We start from the raw sequence: 18622 nt of genomic DNA, 5'->3' as shown, positions 1-18622 counted from the left end.
GTTGTCGAAAACCTTCTCCAGGTCTAATCCAAAGATGGCTCTGGTATCTCCTGTGCTCGGGTCGATGATCTGATGCTTTATCAGCTTCATGGCATCCTGTGTCGAGAGACCAGCTCTGAAACCAATCACATTGTGGGTGTACATGTCATTGGTCTCGAGATGCACCTTGAGTCGGTTCAGAAGGGCGTGCTCTGTGACCTTACCAACGCAGGAAGTTAAGGAAATCGGTTTTAGATTATCTATTCCTGGTGCTTTACCAGGTTTCGGGATTAGAACTGTGTAGGCCGTCTTCCATTGTGCGGGAACCTCCCCACTGCGCCACACCTCATTAATCTTTTCCGTAAAGAATTCGATGGAGGCATCATCAAGGTTCTTGAGCATCTTATTGGTTATGCCATCAGGGTCAGGGGCGGATTTTGCATTTAGGGAAAAGAGAGCCTGCCGTATCTCGGCCACAGTATAGTCCTGGTCCAACTCCTGCACGTCGCACCCCGCGTAGTCTGAGAACTGTGTGGGTGCAGAGCTATCCGCGACTCGCAGATACCTGTCTATAAGCTTGTTGACAACCAATTCGTCCGGGGTAGAGTCAGTAGCAAGATGGATGGCTCGCGCGAGGGATCGCCTCTGACTGGACCTGGTGCTGCCCTGATCGAGAAGATGTTTGTGAAGACCCCAGCTCTTCCCAGATCTGAGCTGACCCTCGACGCTCTCACAGAGCTCATGTTATTGTTGTTTACACAAGGTTTTGCAGTGCTCCTCGATCGCCCTGTTAACCTCGGAAACCTTCATGCGGAGCCTCCTGTTATGCTTCTGTCCCTTCCACCTCGTGAGTAGGGCTTGCTTGGCTTCTAGTAGGTGTGCCAACCTGCTGTCCATGTTTTCAACATCGAGGTCAGTGACGACCTCCTTGATCGCTGCCGTGGCGTCATCTCTGATTCCTTTGTACCATCCTTCAAAGTCTGCCCCAGCCGTCGGTGCTCTCTCAGCTCTGACTTTGCGAAAAGCGTCCCAGTCGACCACCTTGAATTTTTCGTCCTAAAGCAGGCAATCGCGAAGGATACTTCGATGATGTAGTGGTCACTTCCGAGGTCTAGAGCCGTGTTGACCCATTTGACCCCATCTATATTCTTCACAAAAGTCAGGTCCGGGGTGGTATCCCTACATATAGAGTTACCTCTCCTAGTGGGGAAATCCTTGTCAGTTATAAGCGTTAAGACGGCTTCTGTCACAGTCTGCCATAGCTCGCGTCCTTTTGGGGTATCATAAATGTATCCCCACACGCTGTGTGGGGCGTTGAAATCCCCTACAACTACAAGGGGGTAACTACTGGCCATGCTCACAGCCCTTTTGAGGAGAGAGTTTGCTCTCGCCCTGCGATAACTGGAACTGCAGTATATGTTGAGAATAAAAAGGCTGTTTCTTCGAAGACCCTTCTTGGGTGAGTTCATTATAATTTCAGTCATTACGTACTCAATGCCATCGGCAACTGCACCGAGGTCACGCGATAGGTAATTGTACCTTTTGCTGATAAGTGTGGCAACTCCCCTACCTCCTGAATGTGATGACGCTACTAGGTAACCCGGGATTTTGATGGGGGTGCCAGACGCAACTTCCTGAACAGCGATTATTTGGGGCTTAACATCGAGAGTTCTTAAATATTGCTGTAGAATGGGCTTTTTGTGAGTAAACCCGCCACAGTTCCATTGCCAGATTCTGAAGTTTTCGTCCACACTATCCATGTTTAGGCTGAGGGGATGGCTGAGCAGCTATAGCAGCCCGGAGGATCGCGCCCTCAGTCGGTGGCGCTAGTATATTGCGTTGTGCTGGGACCTGCAAAGGAGTCGGACCGGGGTCTCTTCTCGCATCGACCTCTTCTAACTTGCTTATGCGTTCACTCAGTGCTCCTAATCCCATCTTTGGATGCGCCACGGCTTCTTGAATTTTCGCTAAGGTAGCCTGCATGTTCACAAAGGAAACCTTGAGTTCCGACAGTAAGTTTACCGCCTCTTCTTCTTGTGGGTTCTCAACTGCTCGGCGCTTAGTTCCGCTAGGCCTATGAAGTGCCTCAGACGTATCCATGGCGACCGGGGTTGGGGCGGGCTGCGCCAAAGGGGGCGAGGACGCGAGCTTTCTAATCTCCGCCATCTCTGCTGCTAGCCTGCTCATTTCTTGCTTAAGCTGCGCGTTTTCTTTCCTCAGCTGCTCGTTAGCTCGTCGCATCTCGTCGAGCTCACTCGCGTGGGGAGAACCGCGATTCGATTCGTCGCCTCTAGGAGACTCACGTCTTCCTCGGGCCTTGTCGGCCCAGGAGAGCGTCGGCTTCTTGCTGTTAAAAGTGGTGGGCGTGCGGCAGCGGTACCTGGTCGGCCCCGACGAAACGTGCCCCGGCTTTGAGTTGGAGCGAGGCTGAGAAGTGGAACTTCCCCGGGCACGTTCTGTCGACCTGGAGCGCGAGCCGGAACATCCCTTGGAGGCACCACGGCGCCTGGATCCGGAGCGGCCTCCCGAGCGTCCCCTGGAACGGGGGCGTCCTCTGCGCTGAGCATCAGTGGTGGGTGACGAAGACTGGAACTCGTCCGCAGTGTCGAGGTGACGTTGCGGGGACGGTGACGCAGCACCAGCCATTCTGGAACGCTCACTGCGACGACGGCGCACAATGTACGGGATCTTGAACCTTTGAGCGCAGTCTTTGCTAGCCGTGAGATGCTGGCCACCACAGAGTTTGCACTTGGGAGTACACACATGTTGCTTGTCAGGGCTTGCGGCACCACAGCCTCGGCAAATCGTGTCACCGGGAGTGGGGCACACGTCAGCGCGATGACCAAGACGGCCGCACGCATAGCACACGTCGATTTGCTTGCGGTAGAGTGAGCACTGCATCAGCACTGGTCCATACCTGACAAAGTTCGGTACACGATACCCGTCGAAAGCGATGATGACCGTGCCAGTTTGGGATATTCTCTTAGCTGCTAAGGCGAGTGGATTATTTGTGTTGACAACCTTCGCATCGATGACGTCAGGGCCGTCTTGAAGTGGGACGTTGCGAATCACCCCTTTGCAAGTGAAGTGTGGGGCAGTCTCATAGACACTTAGCTCGTGCACCTTGCCTGAAATGAGTATTTGCTTCATCCGAACGTATCGGTCTGCGTTTTCGCGCTTGGGAGTACTGGCAACCATAATATTTTGCTGCAGATTCGGGCATAGAGTATCCTGGCACAAATCTTCCTGGCTTATGCCAGCGGCAACTAGTATTGCGTCAGCCACCGTAGCTGCGCCAATTTTCGAGATATTGAGTCCACCTCTCGGCCGGATCACAATCTTGATGTCATCTTGAGGAAGGGAGGGCATCTTTCCCGCGCGTATTACTTTGGACTTCAGCGCAGCGCCTCTCGATTTGCCGCGGCGTGCGCCCGGCTGCAACGATGGCGCGTTAGAGTCAGCAGTGCGTGTTTTGGCGCCAGCTTTTCTGGCCCCAGCGGACTGCCAACCTTTATCTTGAGTAAACTCTTCTTCTGAAATATCCTCTCCGTGCACTTCATACTCCATCGTGAGCAAATAATTCCGCGCACCGGGCCTCCGAAGGGCCGGCCGCAGGCGAGAACAAGCCCAGCAAAAGCGCGGTCTCCCGAGCCACTCGTTAGGGTTAAAGAGGGCACCGCTCCACACGAAAAGAAATTGTTCCTAACTTGACAAAAACTCACTCACTGTGGTCAAATATGGTATCGGTAGGATCCTTATGACTTCTCGGAACCGATGCGAGCAACAGTTCATGAACACTTGAAGAAAAAACTCTAGAAACACAGATTTAGTTGCGCGTCCACAGGAGCCGTACGAACGCAGCCTCCCATTCCGCGTCTCTCCACGAATTAGCGCAGCAGTCTCTGCATAATATTTTTTAAGTGACGTCACTTTTGTGTGGTGCAGGAGCCACTCCTGTGTGAGGATGGCTGCTGCGCCGCGCGGCGCACGAGACGCTGCCATAATATTATTAGTTGTAATTGGCCCAGAAAGTTACTTCAATGCAGAATATTTCAACAACTTGTTCAGTTGTCAGTGATATAGGGATTTTTTAATATTTGTACTATTGCCGCTGCAATCCAGACGACGCTAATCAACGCGTCTAAATGTTGTCCCCATTGGCTCTATGAAGCACCGCAATTTTCTAGGTTATCGATAATCTTTCTATTATATCTCCATTATTCTAAATCTGAACAATAACTTTTAAAACTACTCAATTCTTGGCTAATCCCCAATAGTGGGTATGCGCCATGATCATGAACGAGTCTGGACATGTCACACCACTGCTACAGTGGCTAGAATAGGGAAGTGTGATGAGCGGCAAGCAGCGCCTACGGAGAGCACTGAAGCCTCTGAGGAGGAGCCGCGTGGGGGCGCGCGCAGTCGTTTATACGTAATTAGGCTGATAAAGACATTAGGTCCGAAGTCTAAGCAGGCTTTGAGAGAGGCAGTGAGCAAAATAATAATCGATAGTGAAGTTCCCGATGGATGGAAACTTAGCAGGATGAGCATGATATATAAAGGAAAGCGGGACAAAGCTGACATAAACAACTACCGTCCTATAACAGTGACATCAGTGGTCTACAGGCTGGCGATGCACATTTTAAAGGAAAGACTGCAGGCATGGATAGAAGATGAGGGGGTGCTGGGGGAACTGCAGAATGGGTTTCGGAAACACAGGAGGTTGGAAGACCATCTGTTCTCACTGACGCAGTGCACCGAAATAGCAGAAAAGGAACGCAAGCCCCTACGGCTAGCATTTTTGGATATCAATGGAGAGTACGATAGCGTGGTCCAAGAGGAATTGTGGGGAATACTGGACACACTAGGCGTGGAAGTTGTAGTCACTCGTCTTTTAAAGAACATCTATAAAAGTAACAAGGTGGTTATAAAGTGGGAGCAACATGTATCTAAGCCCACAGAGGTGAAACGGGGGCTTAGGCAGGGTTGCCCCCTGTCACCCTTAATATTCATGATGTACCTACAAGGATTAGAGGCAAAATTAGAGGGAAGTGGGCTGGGCTTCAACCTCTCTTTAGTCAAACAAGGAAAACTTATTGATCAGGCACTACCAGCATTAATGTACGCAGATGATACAGTGCTAATGGCCAACAGCAAGGAAGATTTGCAGAGATGAATGGACATCTGCGGTAATGAGGGAGATAGGTTAGATTTTAGATTCAGTAAGGAAAAATCACCAGTCATGATTTTCAATGACAACGAAGGTAGTGAGCTTAGGATACAGGAGGTCACGCTAGAAATAACAGATAAATACAAATATCTGGGCGTATGGATAAGCAATGGGACCGAGTACCTGAGGTAACACGAAATATACGTGACGACTAAAGGTAACAGGAATGCAGCAGTCATGAAAAATAGGGCACTGTGGAATTACAATAGGTATGATGTTGTGAGAGGAATATGGAAAGGGGTCATGGTTCCTGGGCTGACGTTCGGCAATGCGGTCTTGTGCATGAGATCAGAAGTTCAAGCAAGATTAGAAATTAAGCAACGTGGAATAGGTAGACTTGCTTTAGGTGCTCACGGGAATACACCAAATCAGGGAGTACAAGGTGATATGGGATGGACATCATTTGAGGGCAGGGAAGCTAGCAGCAAGATAAAATTTGAGAAGCGATTGAGAGAAATGAAGGAGGAGCATTGGGCTAGGAAGGTTTTCAGCTGCTTGTACATGAAGAATGTCGATACAAAATGGAGGAAGCGAACCAGGAAGTTGACTGGTAAATACTTAGAAAACAGCAGGTGGCCAAACCAAAAAGAACTATCGGTTAAGAAGAAAGTGAAGGAAACGGAGACTGACATGTGAAAAATGGGCATGATTAAGAAGTCCGCACCAGAGATATATCGAACTTTTAAGCAGGAAATTGCCAAGGAAAGGATATATGATAATACTCGGGGTAGTTCTCTACTGTTTGAGGCAAGGACGGGAGTACTGCGAACCAAGACATATCGGGCCAAATACGAAGGGGTAGACACAGTATGCAGTGCGTGTGGAGAGGAAGAAGAAACTGCCGAACACTTGATAATGTTCTGTAAAGGGCTTCACCCTATAGTTCAGGATGATGGCGCAGAGTTTTTCAAAGCACTGAGGTTTAGGGACCGGGAGAGCAAAATAGACTTTAAGCAAGTAGACTTAACTAGAAGTAGGTTATCTGATTGGTGGCTAAAGTCAAGGCACGAGTGAAAATTGAACTCTTCACTGCAAAGTACGAATCTTCAAACTGACATTTTAAGAAAAAAAAATAAATATAGTTTTGCGTTCATTATGTATTACGGCTTGGTGGCGCTAGCCACTGCCTGATCTAAAAGGTACAGCCATATCCACCCATCCATCCATCTAACGTTGTTTGCACGTTTCCGACAGGTTGGTCGGGCACGTTCGTCCTCGTTTTTTTTTTATTCCGTGGCACTCTCCCACCAATGCTTCTGTATGCACTCTCATGGCGCGAAAATAAAGTCATTGCTTCGTCCCGGGGTGCCCTACAGGCTAGAAGTCAGGTTGTTCGGCGTTAGTAAGAACAAAGCTCTGCGCAGTGGCGGAGAGCGATCCCGCGCGCTGACAAGCCGCTTCAAGAAAACTTGGCTGTGTGCAAGCTGCACTTCGACGAGAGGTATGCACATCTCCCGGCACTTCGAGCTCACTGTGGACGGCGAAATTGTCCGCATAGAAAGGGGTAGGCCCATAGGTATGCTTGTCGTTCAGGGGGGGGGGGGGGGGGAGGTTCGTTGCAGTGCGCCCTCTCCCTATTAATTCAGTGTATGAGGCAGATTTTGCGCCCCCCCTTTAGATGACTTAAAGAGTGCCCCGCTGCCTAGTCAATGTATAGAGCAGATTTAGCGTCCCCCTCACAGGTGACTAGGGGGGGGGGCGCTCACCCCCTTTGCCCCCCCTTGTGCGGACGCCTATTGGTAGGCTTTTCGGTGAAGCTCTTCGTATTTGTAGACGCCCTTGAAATCCCTGTTACAAAGTGGTTTTGCTACAACGAGCTTCACAGTGACAGCTTGAAAGAGCCTTTTTTTTCTCATTAAAAAACAAAACAAAGATGTCACACTGGGCTGCGCACAACATGGTTCGAGCCTCACCAATCAAGTGAACACGTTTTTTTCTGCTCATCCATTTGCGTCTTTACACAAAGGCACTCCACAAGGAGCGCGCATCTTCCCGTGAAAAGAAGTACCTGAAGCCCAGGTGCGTCATTGGCTCTCAGTCCAAAGGAAACAATGTTCTGGGGGGTGCTTGTGAAATATAAAACTTTTTTTGGGGGGATAAAAAAAAAGACGCGCGACCAATTATCAAGTATGCATTGTTGTAAACAGATAGTGAGTCACTACTCAGAAATGCCTCGTATGACCAGTGTGCAGAAAATAAAAGGTTTTCATTAAGATACTACTCGGGATTCTCGTCCCTGAAATGATGGTTCGCCGTAAAAGGTGTTGCAAACAGTGGCTCACAACCTAGTCCATCGTTCCACTCTTCAACCATTTCACATAAATAAAATGTTTCAGTGCCGCAACGCGCTCACTTTCGGCACCCTGTCGATATTTCAGTTTAGTCGCGCACCCGCGACTAAACTGAAAGTTAGTCGCGGGTGCGCGACTAACTTTCCACCAGTTACTCCTTTCCACCAGTTATTACAGAAGCTTATTAGCATGTTTTCTCGGTCGCAATTTGAAACCATGCACGAGCAACAAAACATATTTTATATGTTTCGCGTTGCCTACGCGAAACTACGTGGTTGATTCCCGTCTAATACATGCGCAGCGCATCGCCAGCTTGGGTGACGTGCAAACGTGTGTCATCGCCATCTGGCGGTTTCCTTCTAAGGCGTTACGTGCTGGCCGGCGCGTTCATCACACTTCCCTATTCTAGCCACTGTACCACTGCCAATAGTACCAATATGGTGGCTTGAAGGAGAGGTGTCAGCATCAGCGCGCCGGAGAGCGAGCGAGAATTCATCCGGATGCGGCAGCTCTGCGGTCGCTTTCAAGATGCCCCTCCTCACGCCCGCACGTGCGTATCAGTCGTTTTTCGTTGCAAATATTTCACGCTACCCTGCGGATTATAACAAAGTCTACCTGCCACAATTCTGGCGGCACGCTGTAAAGCGTGTATTGGCACTGAAAACTACTGTTTTCAATTCACTTCGTTGTATATCATCTACGAAGCTTAGACGATAGAGAATCAAGTGACTTGCCGTGAGCTTGCACCAAAACAAAGTCCGTGCAGTTTTCAAATTTGATGCCACAGTATTCTCCGTGAAGTCTCGATGCACGTTAAGATATCGGCAACCCTTATTTTCATGACTTGTGCAATCAAGGTCTAATTTTACAAGCAAGACATTTATTTTCTCGAAAGCGAAAAAAAAACAACATGAAAAATAAACACAGCACATGCATTAAGGTTGAGAAAAACTGCAAGTTATATGGAACTTAGCTAAAGGAAGTGAATAAGGCTAATAAAGAGAACAGTAAATATACGATGATACAGTGTGCATACATACACACATAATATTGAGGTTTCATTGGCAAACATATAGTCACAAACCTGTTCGCGAAAAGATTGATTTCTGCGTATGTGAAATACAGCCAGACAGTGACATCACTGCTGTTAACGGGACATTTATAACAATGTGAACAAGACAATAGTAAAATCACAAGAAACAGCAGTGTGAGTAACGCACAAAAACATAAAATAAAACTTTGTTCTCTGAGTTAGCACTATGACAGTTAAGTCATACGTCTTAACTTCAAGAACTTCATTTTTTTCTCTTTATTTTTATTGGACGCATTTTCTCCAGCAACGAAAAAATGCATTGTGGTCAGTGTAAAAAATCTAATCTGATTTGTCACTTCCAGTGTGGTGTTCACAGCCAACCATATTTAACCTCTTAACAGACAGGCAAGAGATAAGGTCTGTTATGTGGCCACTTTTCAACGTATTGAAACTGAAGCAATAGGGGAATGCATCTTCCATAGCTTGACCAGGTCTGTTAAGGACTCGGACGGGTACAGAAAGCATGATTCTGCCGGAAGCAAGCTGATTTCTTAGTGAAGCAACAACCTGCTACATTCGTTGCACTTCGTATTTTTCACCATCTTCCGGGCCACATAGCCACTGACCTAATGTGATCCGGGAGTCACTTTTGCGTCCAATGAGATCAGTGTGGTAAGGGAGGGCTTCAAAAGCAACATGAACCTCATTGAGTCGTTCCATATTTAGCAGCTCATCCAGCTTATTCTGCCATTTTATTGAATTATTGTGGATGCCAGGACATAGAAAGCTGATCAGTACTCCCGAAGGTATATGTTTCCACTGGAGGGTGACTGTGTCAAACTGTAAAAAACTGAGGCAATCCACAGAGATAAAAAATTGTGTCGGCGGAGGGTGATCATTCGAGCCAGACATTTGCTTCAGAATTCCAAGAGAAAAATAATTTAAGTGCGTCCTGGCAGAGGCGAGACGTAATCAAGTATTTATAGCCCAAGGGTTTCACGGCATTGTGCCGGATGGAAAGGGTGCTGAGTAGAGTGACGTGGAGTCTTTCGGCAGTTGAATCACATATGAACCCACCCTCCTTAGGTACAACGTTTTCCCAAGTTGCCAAGAACCCGTTATCGAATCGCTTCAAAACCGGGCCGCTAGATTTATTCACTGTTCATACTCTTCAACTGTCAGCGTATCTGGATTGAAAGCAGAATCTGGTTTACCAGATCTAGAACTTCGCCGTCGTATTGCCAGCCTGTCATTGTTCCACAAACTTTTTCAGAGTCCCTTGCATTCCCCACCTTATATCGTTCCCGCAACACGCATATCTCACCGCACGAGCCATTTGCTTCAAGTTGCTCGGCCACGCTCCCGGACTTCTACTTTTTCTGCCTCGTTTTTTCCACGTACCGCACCAGACTGGAATGGCCTTCCCAGTGAAATTGCAACCATTCTCTGCCCATCATCGTTCATATAAAATATCAATAAGCACTCTTTATGTTAAATCTTTGGCTTCTATGTTTTGTGTTTATAATTACCCACCCCTTATGTAATACCCCCTCGCGGGTCTTTAAGGAAATAAAATAAAATTAAATGATAACGTTCATGTAGCTACGGACGATGAATCTTTCGTCGAAATGAGCTTCGCACACAACGCAGTCATTTTCCAGTGGTTTGTCAGCGCGAGGGAGGAATCGTACGCTTCCAGGCTTTGCGCTGTTCATCGTCGGCGGGAGCAGAGAAGAGAGACGCTTTCTTGCCTTGTTTGCGGGCCGAAGCATATCCCACATTGCATCCAGGTGCAAAGCAGTGTCTTGTCTTGTCTCCTAGGAGATCTTGGCTCATACCCACATGGGGGATGGGCCACACTGTACCTCATAATAGATCATTTTTTACAACGCTTGCTAAAAAAATAAAGAGAAATTAGATAGGAACAATAATAATGTTCCTTTGAAAAAACGTGAAAAAATTGCAGAAGAATGCGATAAACTGGATTATATAAAACAAATTAACAAGAATGAGGAAGGGAGAGAAAGAATTGTATATATCTGGCAGTACCACTAGCAGCGTATCCTTCCGGTTGCCTGAATGAATTTATGTAGCGCTGACAGAATAGCACTGCGGCCCACACCCAACTGACTGGCTCCAAACGATAATAGGGTCGGTGTATTGACTGGCAATCCGAGCATACCAATCGGTCTTTCAAGAATTATTCGGCGCAGTGAGGCGAAGCGGCGGCATGTGAGAAGAAAGCGATCTATTGTTTCCGGTTCATTGCAAACTACACATAGGTTAGTTAATGAAAATCCTGATTTGTTGAGATAAAAATTTAACAGAGGAACTCTACAGCGAAGGCTTGTGAGGGTCACCTCACATTGACGGGAAAGGCATTTTGCGGTGTTCCATGTGAATTGCAAGTGCCGAAATTCTTCAGATTGTAGAAGCGACGTTTCGTTGATTTTTAAGATTAACAGGCGTTTGAATCGTTCGGCAGTAACAAAAGGAAACTGTGGAGCTACTAGCACCACCGGGAAATTTAAAGATGCCGAAGTGAGCGAATCAGCAATTTCATTTAGTTCAATTCCAGCATGCCCGGGGACCCAAATAAACCGAACTCCCGATAGGCTATGCGGTACGAGAGACCAAAATATCCTGAGAAGAGGAGAATTCTTTGCGGACGTGAGATGTGTACATACAGACAAAGCATCCGAAATAATAATAGCTTTTGATTGCTGATAATTTAGTTTTCAAAGGGCCAATGTAATAGCCAGGAATTCTGCGAGCAGTGTCTTTGCTGTTCACTCCTCTCTGTTGCATGGTCACATTGGCACGTATTGATCCCGAACAAGTCCAAATAGGCAAAGCGCAGACCTTGCGGCTTGTTAGCACACGAGCAAGCGACTAAAAGTGCCGCGCTAGCGGCTGGCAAAGCGCTCTCGACCGATCGCGGTGGCGACTTGCGCGACGCTCCACGGCGGAATGAAATACCAGCACACCTTCTTTCAAGAAGCGGCCGGGCCGGGACGATGCTGACACCTCTTCTTCTAGCCAGCTGTAGTAGCCACCATAGTACCAACGGTAGCCAACGCAGTCTCCATATCCGGCGCTAGCGTAGCGCACATTTCCTCTTTTGCGACAGTGTGGTCGAAATGGTGAGTACGCTTGCCTTCGAGTTCTATCGCGAAATCCGCGTAATCCTCGTATATAACCCTTTTAATTTACTTGCAACGCAGTGATGTGATCGCACAATGTTGGAGGAAATTGTCTAAATTGCATAGTTGAGACGAGCGCTGCGTTTTATCAGTAAATCAGAGTCGCGTTGCGAAACTGTTGGAATGCCTTTACACATCAACTTGTGCGGAGTGCCCTTTGACTGATGCGTTTTGCCTGCTTGTGATCTCGCGCAGTCTACCAACAAAAAGAAGACCAGGAAATTAAGAGGACACGTGAGCCATGGCCACGGGCGCGTGGGTAAGTTTCTCGATACTCGCGGCGACACATGCATCGAGCGGCCGTCGTCACCGGTGTAGTCCTATTTGTGCAGGGAAGCACCGCAAGCATCCTGGCGGTCGGGGTAACGCCGGTGGCCAGCACCACCACAGGATAAACTTCGACAAATAGTAAGTGCTTGCGTCGCATTGCATGCCAGCTTGAGTTAACTGTAAGACATTCACGTGTTACCTGCTGCCCTGGTACAGACAGAATCATTGTCTATAAGAATCTTGCAAAGGCAGACTCCGTAGTGATACCTAACAGTCATTCTGTTAGCTATGACCTTGTGCTGTAATGCTCATAGCGAATGTGAGGTCGCAGTTGAGGACAACAGCGTTCACTGACACGCGCATCGCCGCTCTAGACAAGTGCAATTTCATCTGTACATTCTCGCCATGCAGCTTTTCAAGTGCGATTTGCGTTCATTTCACTGCCCAAAAGTGTCTTGGAAGTAGCCAGATGATAAACTTGAAAGTTTATTTGAAAACCCACCTCTGGTAAGCCGGCCGTGTCTGCATCCATCTCTGTGCGACTGCGGTGGCAGTTGGTGGGTACATTACAATGGCTGTCTTCAGGTGTCGGCCGACCTGAACCTGTTTGTCGACATATTTCAGCAGCTACATGACACAGTGTCGTTCTGTGTACACTTCTGTCTTTGAAGTGGAAAGTTTTAACACGAAGAAATAGTACACATGAGTGCTTATGTTGTCTGCTAACTGTGGTTTTCATGTGTCTGTCTTAGTGTCCAAACAGCACGTCACAAGTGTCAACTATGTACGGTACGGGCCACTGTTACTGGGTACACGAGCTTGTCCCCAGCGTCCCATGCAGGGCATCTGATTGTTTAGAACATCCATTGTTGTTTTTCACTGCATACACTTCAAATCAATCTAGAGGGCAGCGATATGCTGATCCACACTGTACATGTCAGTTAAAAAAAATATTCCTCCCAAAAAGATGGAAATTTAATATAAGTGTGTACTTTTTTAAAAGGACTCGTTTTTCTGTGTTTGACACTATAGTAATAAGATCTATAACAGTAATATCTTAATATAGTAATAAGCAAATGTGAAAAAAGAAAAGTAGGTGAAAAGATAACTTGCCGTGACTAGGTTCGGTTCCTGCTCATGGTATGTTATCTTTTCACCCACTTTTCTTTCATCACTTTTACATTACAATTGTGTCTAATAACTTTCCCTGTACATTGCCTGACATTATTGTCTCTTAGGTCTCATTAATATTGTGTCAAAACATGGAAAAATGAGCCTTTAAGTATACACTTCTTTTCCTTATTCATTAACGAGGGTCTCGTACTGGCAGACTTCAAGCCGTTAAATTGTATATGAAGGACTATATGTCAGCTGCCAGCTCGTAATAAGTTCACATGCTACGTGATGCCAAACAGGAGAGTGGGCCACACTCGCGGCCATGGCTACAGGGAGCGCTGACTGACACTCCTATGTTTCAATTCACATATAAATCCAACAAAGTGGCTGGGGGGATAGCCGCCGTGGTAGCTCAGTGGTAGAGCATCGAACGCGTTATTCGGAGGTAGCAGGTTCAGTTCCTGCTCATGGCAAGTTATCTTTTCAACCACTATCCTTTCATCACATTTACATTACAATTGGGTCTGATAATTTCCCCTGTGCATTCCTTGGCATTATTGTCTGTTAGATCTGATTAATATTGTGTCAAAACGGAAAAACAAGCCCTTAAGTATACACTTTTTCCTTATGTGTGTTAGTGTGTGTGTGTGTGTGTGTGTGTGTGTGTGTGTGTGTGTGTGTGTGTGTGTGTGTGGTCAAGTTTGCCTGACTCTATTATTGGATGTCGAGCAAGCTTTTTGTCCACAGTTCAGAATTTGTACCACAGAAAAATCTAGAGGGGGTTCTGCTCAATCCATACTTCGCATAACCATGCAGTTAGTGGACCTTAACCTTAACTACTTCTGAGGGGAGACACCTTGTTAGTTACATACCCAGCTTCTACATGCAGTCACGGTGCATAACAGCAGTGGATGATTGCACTCTGGTGTGTGTTGGGGTCTTGTGATGCAAAGGTTTTCGTGGTGAACTTCATATTTAGCTGCCTATGGCACTTCATGTGATCTGGTGTGTGTTGGGGTGTTGTGATGCAAAGGTTTTCGTGGTGAACTTCATATTTAGCTGCCTTTGATGGGCCATTGAAATTTGCTGTGTGAAGGATAAGCTCGTGTTTTGCTGCTCCATAATTCGTGGGTCCTTGACGCAGCCACCCAGGCTACTTTGGCAAGGTGGGCATGCGCAACTACCATGTCCGCAAGAACCACTACTGGAAGCCATGCCTGAACGTGGACAAGCTGTGGTCCCTGGTCTCCGAGCAGACGCGCCAGAAGCTCAAAAACGACGGAAATGGCAAAGCGCCAGTCATCGACATTGTCAAACACGTGAGTGAGATTGTTTGAGATTAGAAATATGGGGTGCACATTTATCAATATCATTTTTTGGTGTGAATAGCACCACTTTTATTGTAGCGCGAGGCCTGCCACTACACCAGAATTGAACATAGTGCCACCACCTTTTGTCTCTCTGGAGCAATTGAAAAGAAATTGGTTTCAATGCACAACTACCATTTGCTGTCATACCAACTAAAAGGGAACGCTGTTTGGGATCTGATCTCCAGCATCCCGATTGTATCAACAGAAATTGCGCCAAAGTCGGATTTGGAAGCGTCTATCACCGGCAATAGCCGCTCCGGTGCGTCTAAATGTATGCACCTTTTTCTCTGGGCCACCAAAGCAACACTCACGTACCTAGAATTATTCTGCTGAATAAACAGTGTTCAGACGTGCATCCCAAGTAATGCGTGATGCTATGTTTGCTGCCGATGCAACTTCTGTTGTCCGCTGAAGGGGGGGAGGCTACCTTGGAAACCGAACTTTTTATTTCTTTAAGTTACCCTAATGAAACTTTCAGTGTATGTTCACTACATTAAGGGGATTCGCTCCTCGAAAGAACTTTTTTTTTTCCTTTCTAGTCATAGACATTTGAAAATCTTGTTAATAGTTATTCATGAAGATTTCAAATATGCAATTATTTGTTGTGTAGATACTATAGTTATTGAGTTATGCCATGCACAATAGCAAAAAGTGACATTTTCTGCAGGTGCTCTTATATGTATTTAACTTTCAATAAACCCGTGTGCTCAGATTTGGGTGCACGTTAAAGAACCCCAGGTGGTCTAAATTTCCGTAGCCCTCCACTACGGCGTCTCTCATAATCATATAGTGGTTTTGGGACGTTAAACCACACATATCAATCAATCAACTTTCAATAAAAGCATTGTCTGATCTTGTTTGACTCATATGTCAAAATATTTTTAATCTCCCTTGAAACAATAACCTAATATTTTCGCAAGTAATTCTGGAAGGCATTGCAATTTCAAGTAGATATTTGCATTCTGCATGTGTTGAAGAATATGCGTGCCAAGTTTCGTTACTATGCAATAAGTATAAGTGTCTAAAAGGCTGTCCGGAAGACGTGAAATTGTCAAAAAAAAAATGAAAATGAGAAAAACAAGTTTGAAAGTTTTAAAAGTTGGCATTTATTAGGAAACCATTTTTGCATCAAATTTTGGCACAATGAAAAGCAGCTTGCACTGAATGCTTGGAAGATCGAGAATCGCACAGAATCTTGGAAAGTTGGTCATGGCCTGCACCTATAGCGCGTGCTGCCAGAACTGCCTTGCCTTCAGGTTTACAGCAAAGCTATCGCGCGAGCTGCGGCTGTCGAAACGAGTGCTCGTCCCTTGGTCCCTGGCCGAAGTTGTATGTCTCGCCGCGTGCGTGAATGAAAGTGTAGATTTAGGACAATCCGTATTTTCACAGCACAGTTCGAGGAATGCCGAAAGCCCTTCGCTTTCCAGCTACCTCTCGGATGTTAAGTTTCTGTTCGCGGCAGGTTGGGCATTGTGCACTCGCCACGAGGGCAGTCAGCGCATCGATTTTGCAAAGCGTGTTGGCAGTAGCAGCAGCTACTGGTCTACTGTATTTACTCGCGTAATCCTCGCACTCGCATAATTCTCGCACCCCCCACATCGCCCAAGAAAAATACGATTTTTTTTTTTCTCGAGTAATTATCGCACCCCCGAAAACTGCGGCAGTGATGTCATCTGCTCGTTCCAGCCACTGATGGTGATAGCAGGTGCCATCTGGTGCCATCTCTTAAGCATCAAGCGTACTATTGCGCGGAGATCCAATCGAAGCCAAGCCGAAGTGGCCAGTGCGCGTCGCGGCGTGTTTTGTATGTTGTGTCGGTAATCTTGGCACGATATGGGACGATAATGAAGCCACACGGCTGCTTCAAGTTGCAAGTGATAGATCATGCGCTAAACAACGGCAACAGGGCTGCCGGTAGGCCCTTCGGAGCCTACGAGTTTTGTGTTCGCTACTGGTGACGGCAGCTGAAAGCCACCAAGACACGTTGGGCCTGCCATGTGCCTAAAACTGGGATTGATGGTAAACTTTATTTCTTCAGAAGGAAACTGCTGAAGATTCTGTTAAATAGGCACCAGCCCAATACTGACGTCCTACGCTTACATTTTGAGGGCTCCTGTTGAGCGCCGACCGCTTCCGCTACGCCCGCAACGCCCACAAAATTCGCGTATGGTATTCTGATTCTCGACTATTTGCTTCCACTTTTTGTGTCTCAGATAAATCTTGCCTTGTGTTGAACCTCTGCTTTCATTGTTGAGGTAAGTTCTACTTAGTACTTCTTAAAGCTTGCTGTAAGTTGCTGGTGTGAGAATCCCGATTTGCGGCCACTTCGTTTTCTTTTTCGCTCTCTGCGTTTTCGCGGAAAGTTTTCCCTGCGTAATTCTCGCACCTCCCAGCGTCTCTCATAATCATATAGTGGTTTTGGGACGTTAAACCCCACATATCAATCAATCAATTCTCGCACCCCCCAACTTTGCATCGGTTTTTTGGCAAAAAAAGTGCGAGTATTATGCGAGTAAATACGGTACGTTCACTCTCTAAGAATTCACTCTTCATTTGGGATGCACTGACGAATTCCACCACTGTCGCCGCAAGGTTCGGTGTGAGTGTTAGGCCTATCCGTAGTCGGGCGTTGGTCGGCGGTGACATCGGCGTTTGCTGTCGCTTTGCGAAGCGTCCGATGCCATTTCCCTTGATAGTTTGGGCGAGTTCTGAACTTTCGATTATCGTATTTACTCGCGTAATCCTCGTACTCGCATAATTCTCGCACCCCCCACTTCGCCCAACAAAAATAAGATTTTTTTTTTCCTCGAGTAATTACCGTCTTTACTCGCGTAATCCTCGCAGTCGCATAATTCTTGCACCCCCCACATCGCCCAACAAAAATACGATTTCTTTGTTTCCTCGAATAATATCGCACCCCCGAAAACTGCCGCAATAACGTCTGCTCGTTTCAACCACTGATGATGATAGCGTGCGCCATAAGGCGCCATCTCTTAAGCATCAAGCACACTATTAATGCACGGATATTCAATTTAAGCCATGCCAAGCCAAAGTGGCAAGTGCACGTTGCGGCGTGTTTTGTATGTTGTGTCGGTAACCTTGTCACGTTAAGGGGCGATACTGAAGCTACACGGCTACTTTAAAGTTGAAAGTGGTAGATCATGCACTAAGCAACGGCAACAGGGCTGCCGGTAGGCTCTTCGGAGTCTACGAGTTTTGTTCGCTACTGGTTACGGCAGCTGAAAGCCACCAAGACGCGTTGGGCCTGCCACACGGAGGAAGGAAAGGTAGGAGAAGGCTTGCCCAGCCGGTGCGCGCCGTGAGAAGTGTGGAGGAAATGACATCATGGCGGCCATATTCACTGGGTACAATGGGCCGCGTTGCTATGGTTACGTGTTGCACCGTGGAGCTGGTCTAGCAGGGAGCGGCCGCGGCTGGCGGCGGAATGTGTGCCTCCCCAGGTCTCGTGCTGAGCCGTGGCGGACAATATCCTTGCTCTGCACCACGTTATTGTTTACGCAGTGTTCTCCTGGGAGTTGCTGTACTCTTAGCAACGTTTACAAATCCTTTTGTCCATCACGAGGTTTCAACAGTGTGTAGAATGAGTGCATATCTATATGTCGTGCGGCGGATGACGCGGATGAACCAATTAGTGCTCAGCGAAATTGCGATGGGCACCATGACGAAGCGGAACGACGACGAACGCCTTGCAGGTCAGTGACGGTTGGGCAATGCTCGTGCTTGTGACAACGGACGACGCTGTTGAGCCCAGCAAGACGCAATGAGGACCATAGGTCCGTTCGATTCACCTGCAGCGGTCAGAACCGGTTCACGGCTGTGCACGCGAAGTTCAGAAATTGTGCAGCGTGAGTTCAGCGGTGCAAACACAGCACGACACCCGAAACAAATGTTGATGTGCCGACAAGGTGTTGGGCTTATTTCTTTTCGGTTCATTTACACCATTCAGCAAACACTACCTATGGCGAAATGCACATGCGGACAGTTTATGAGGCGCAAACATCTTGGCAAAGCACACCGCATTTGTAGAGGCGGGTACGGCGCCTAAGCCACCTACGTCTAAGTGCTGCGTCGTCTGCTTAGCTGCACGCGCGCCTGCACCAAGCCGGCAC

At 47.3% G+C, this 18622-nt stretch overlaps 1 protein-coding gene across 1 annotated transcript in view; it reads left to right on the top strand.

Moving 5' to 3' along the window:
• Window positions 1–11563: 11563 nt before the first annotated feature.
• Window positions 11564–18622, top strand: part of RpL27A (ribosomal protein L27A) — a 38441-nt gene continuing 31382 nt past the window's right edge. Inside the window, exons 1-4 of the mRNA XM_037420256.2 lie at window positions 11564–11676; window positions 11932–11995; window positions 12069–12144; window positions 14267–14441. Coding sequence (XP_037276153.1) covers window positions 11674–11676; window positions 11932–11995; window positions 12069–12144; window positions 14267–14441 — 318 coding nt within the window. The 5' untranslated portion in view covers window positions 11564–11673. The remainder of the gene's footprint in view (window positions 11677–11931; window positions 11996–12068; window positions 12145–14266; window positions 14442–18622) is intronic.

Source organism: Rhipicephalus microplus, chromosome 2 (genome assembly GCF_043290135.1).
Source record: "Rhipicephalus microplus isolate Deutch F79 chromosome 2, USDA_Rmic, whole genome shotgun sequence".
Classification (NCBI taxonomy): domain Eukaryota; kingdom Metazoa; phylum Arthropoda; class Arachnida; order Ixodida; family Ixodidae; genus Rhipicephalus; species Rhipicephalus microplus.
This window is presented reverse-complemented; position numbering and strand designations above follow the sequence as displayed.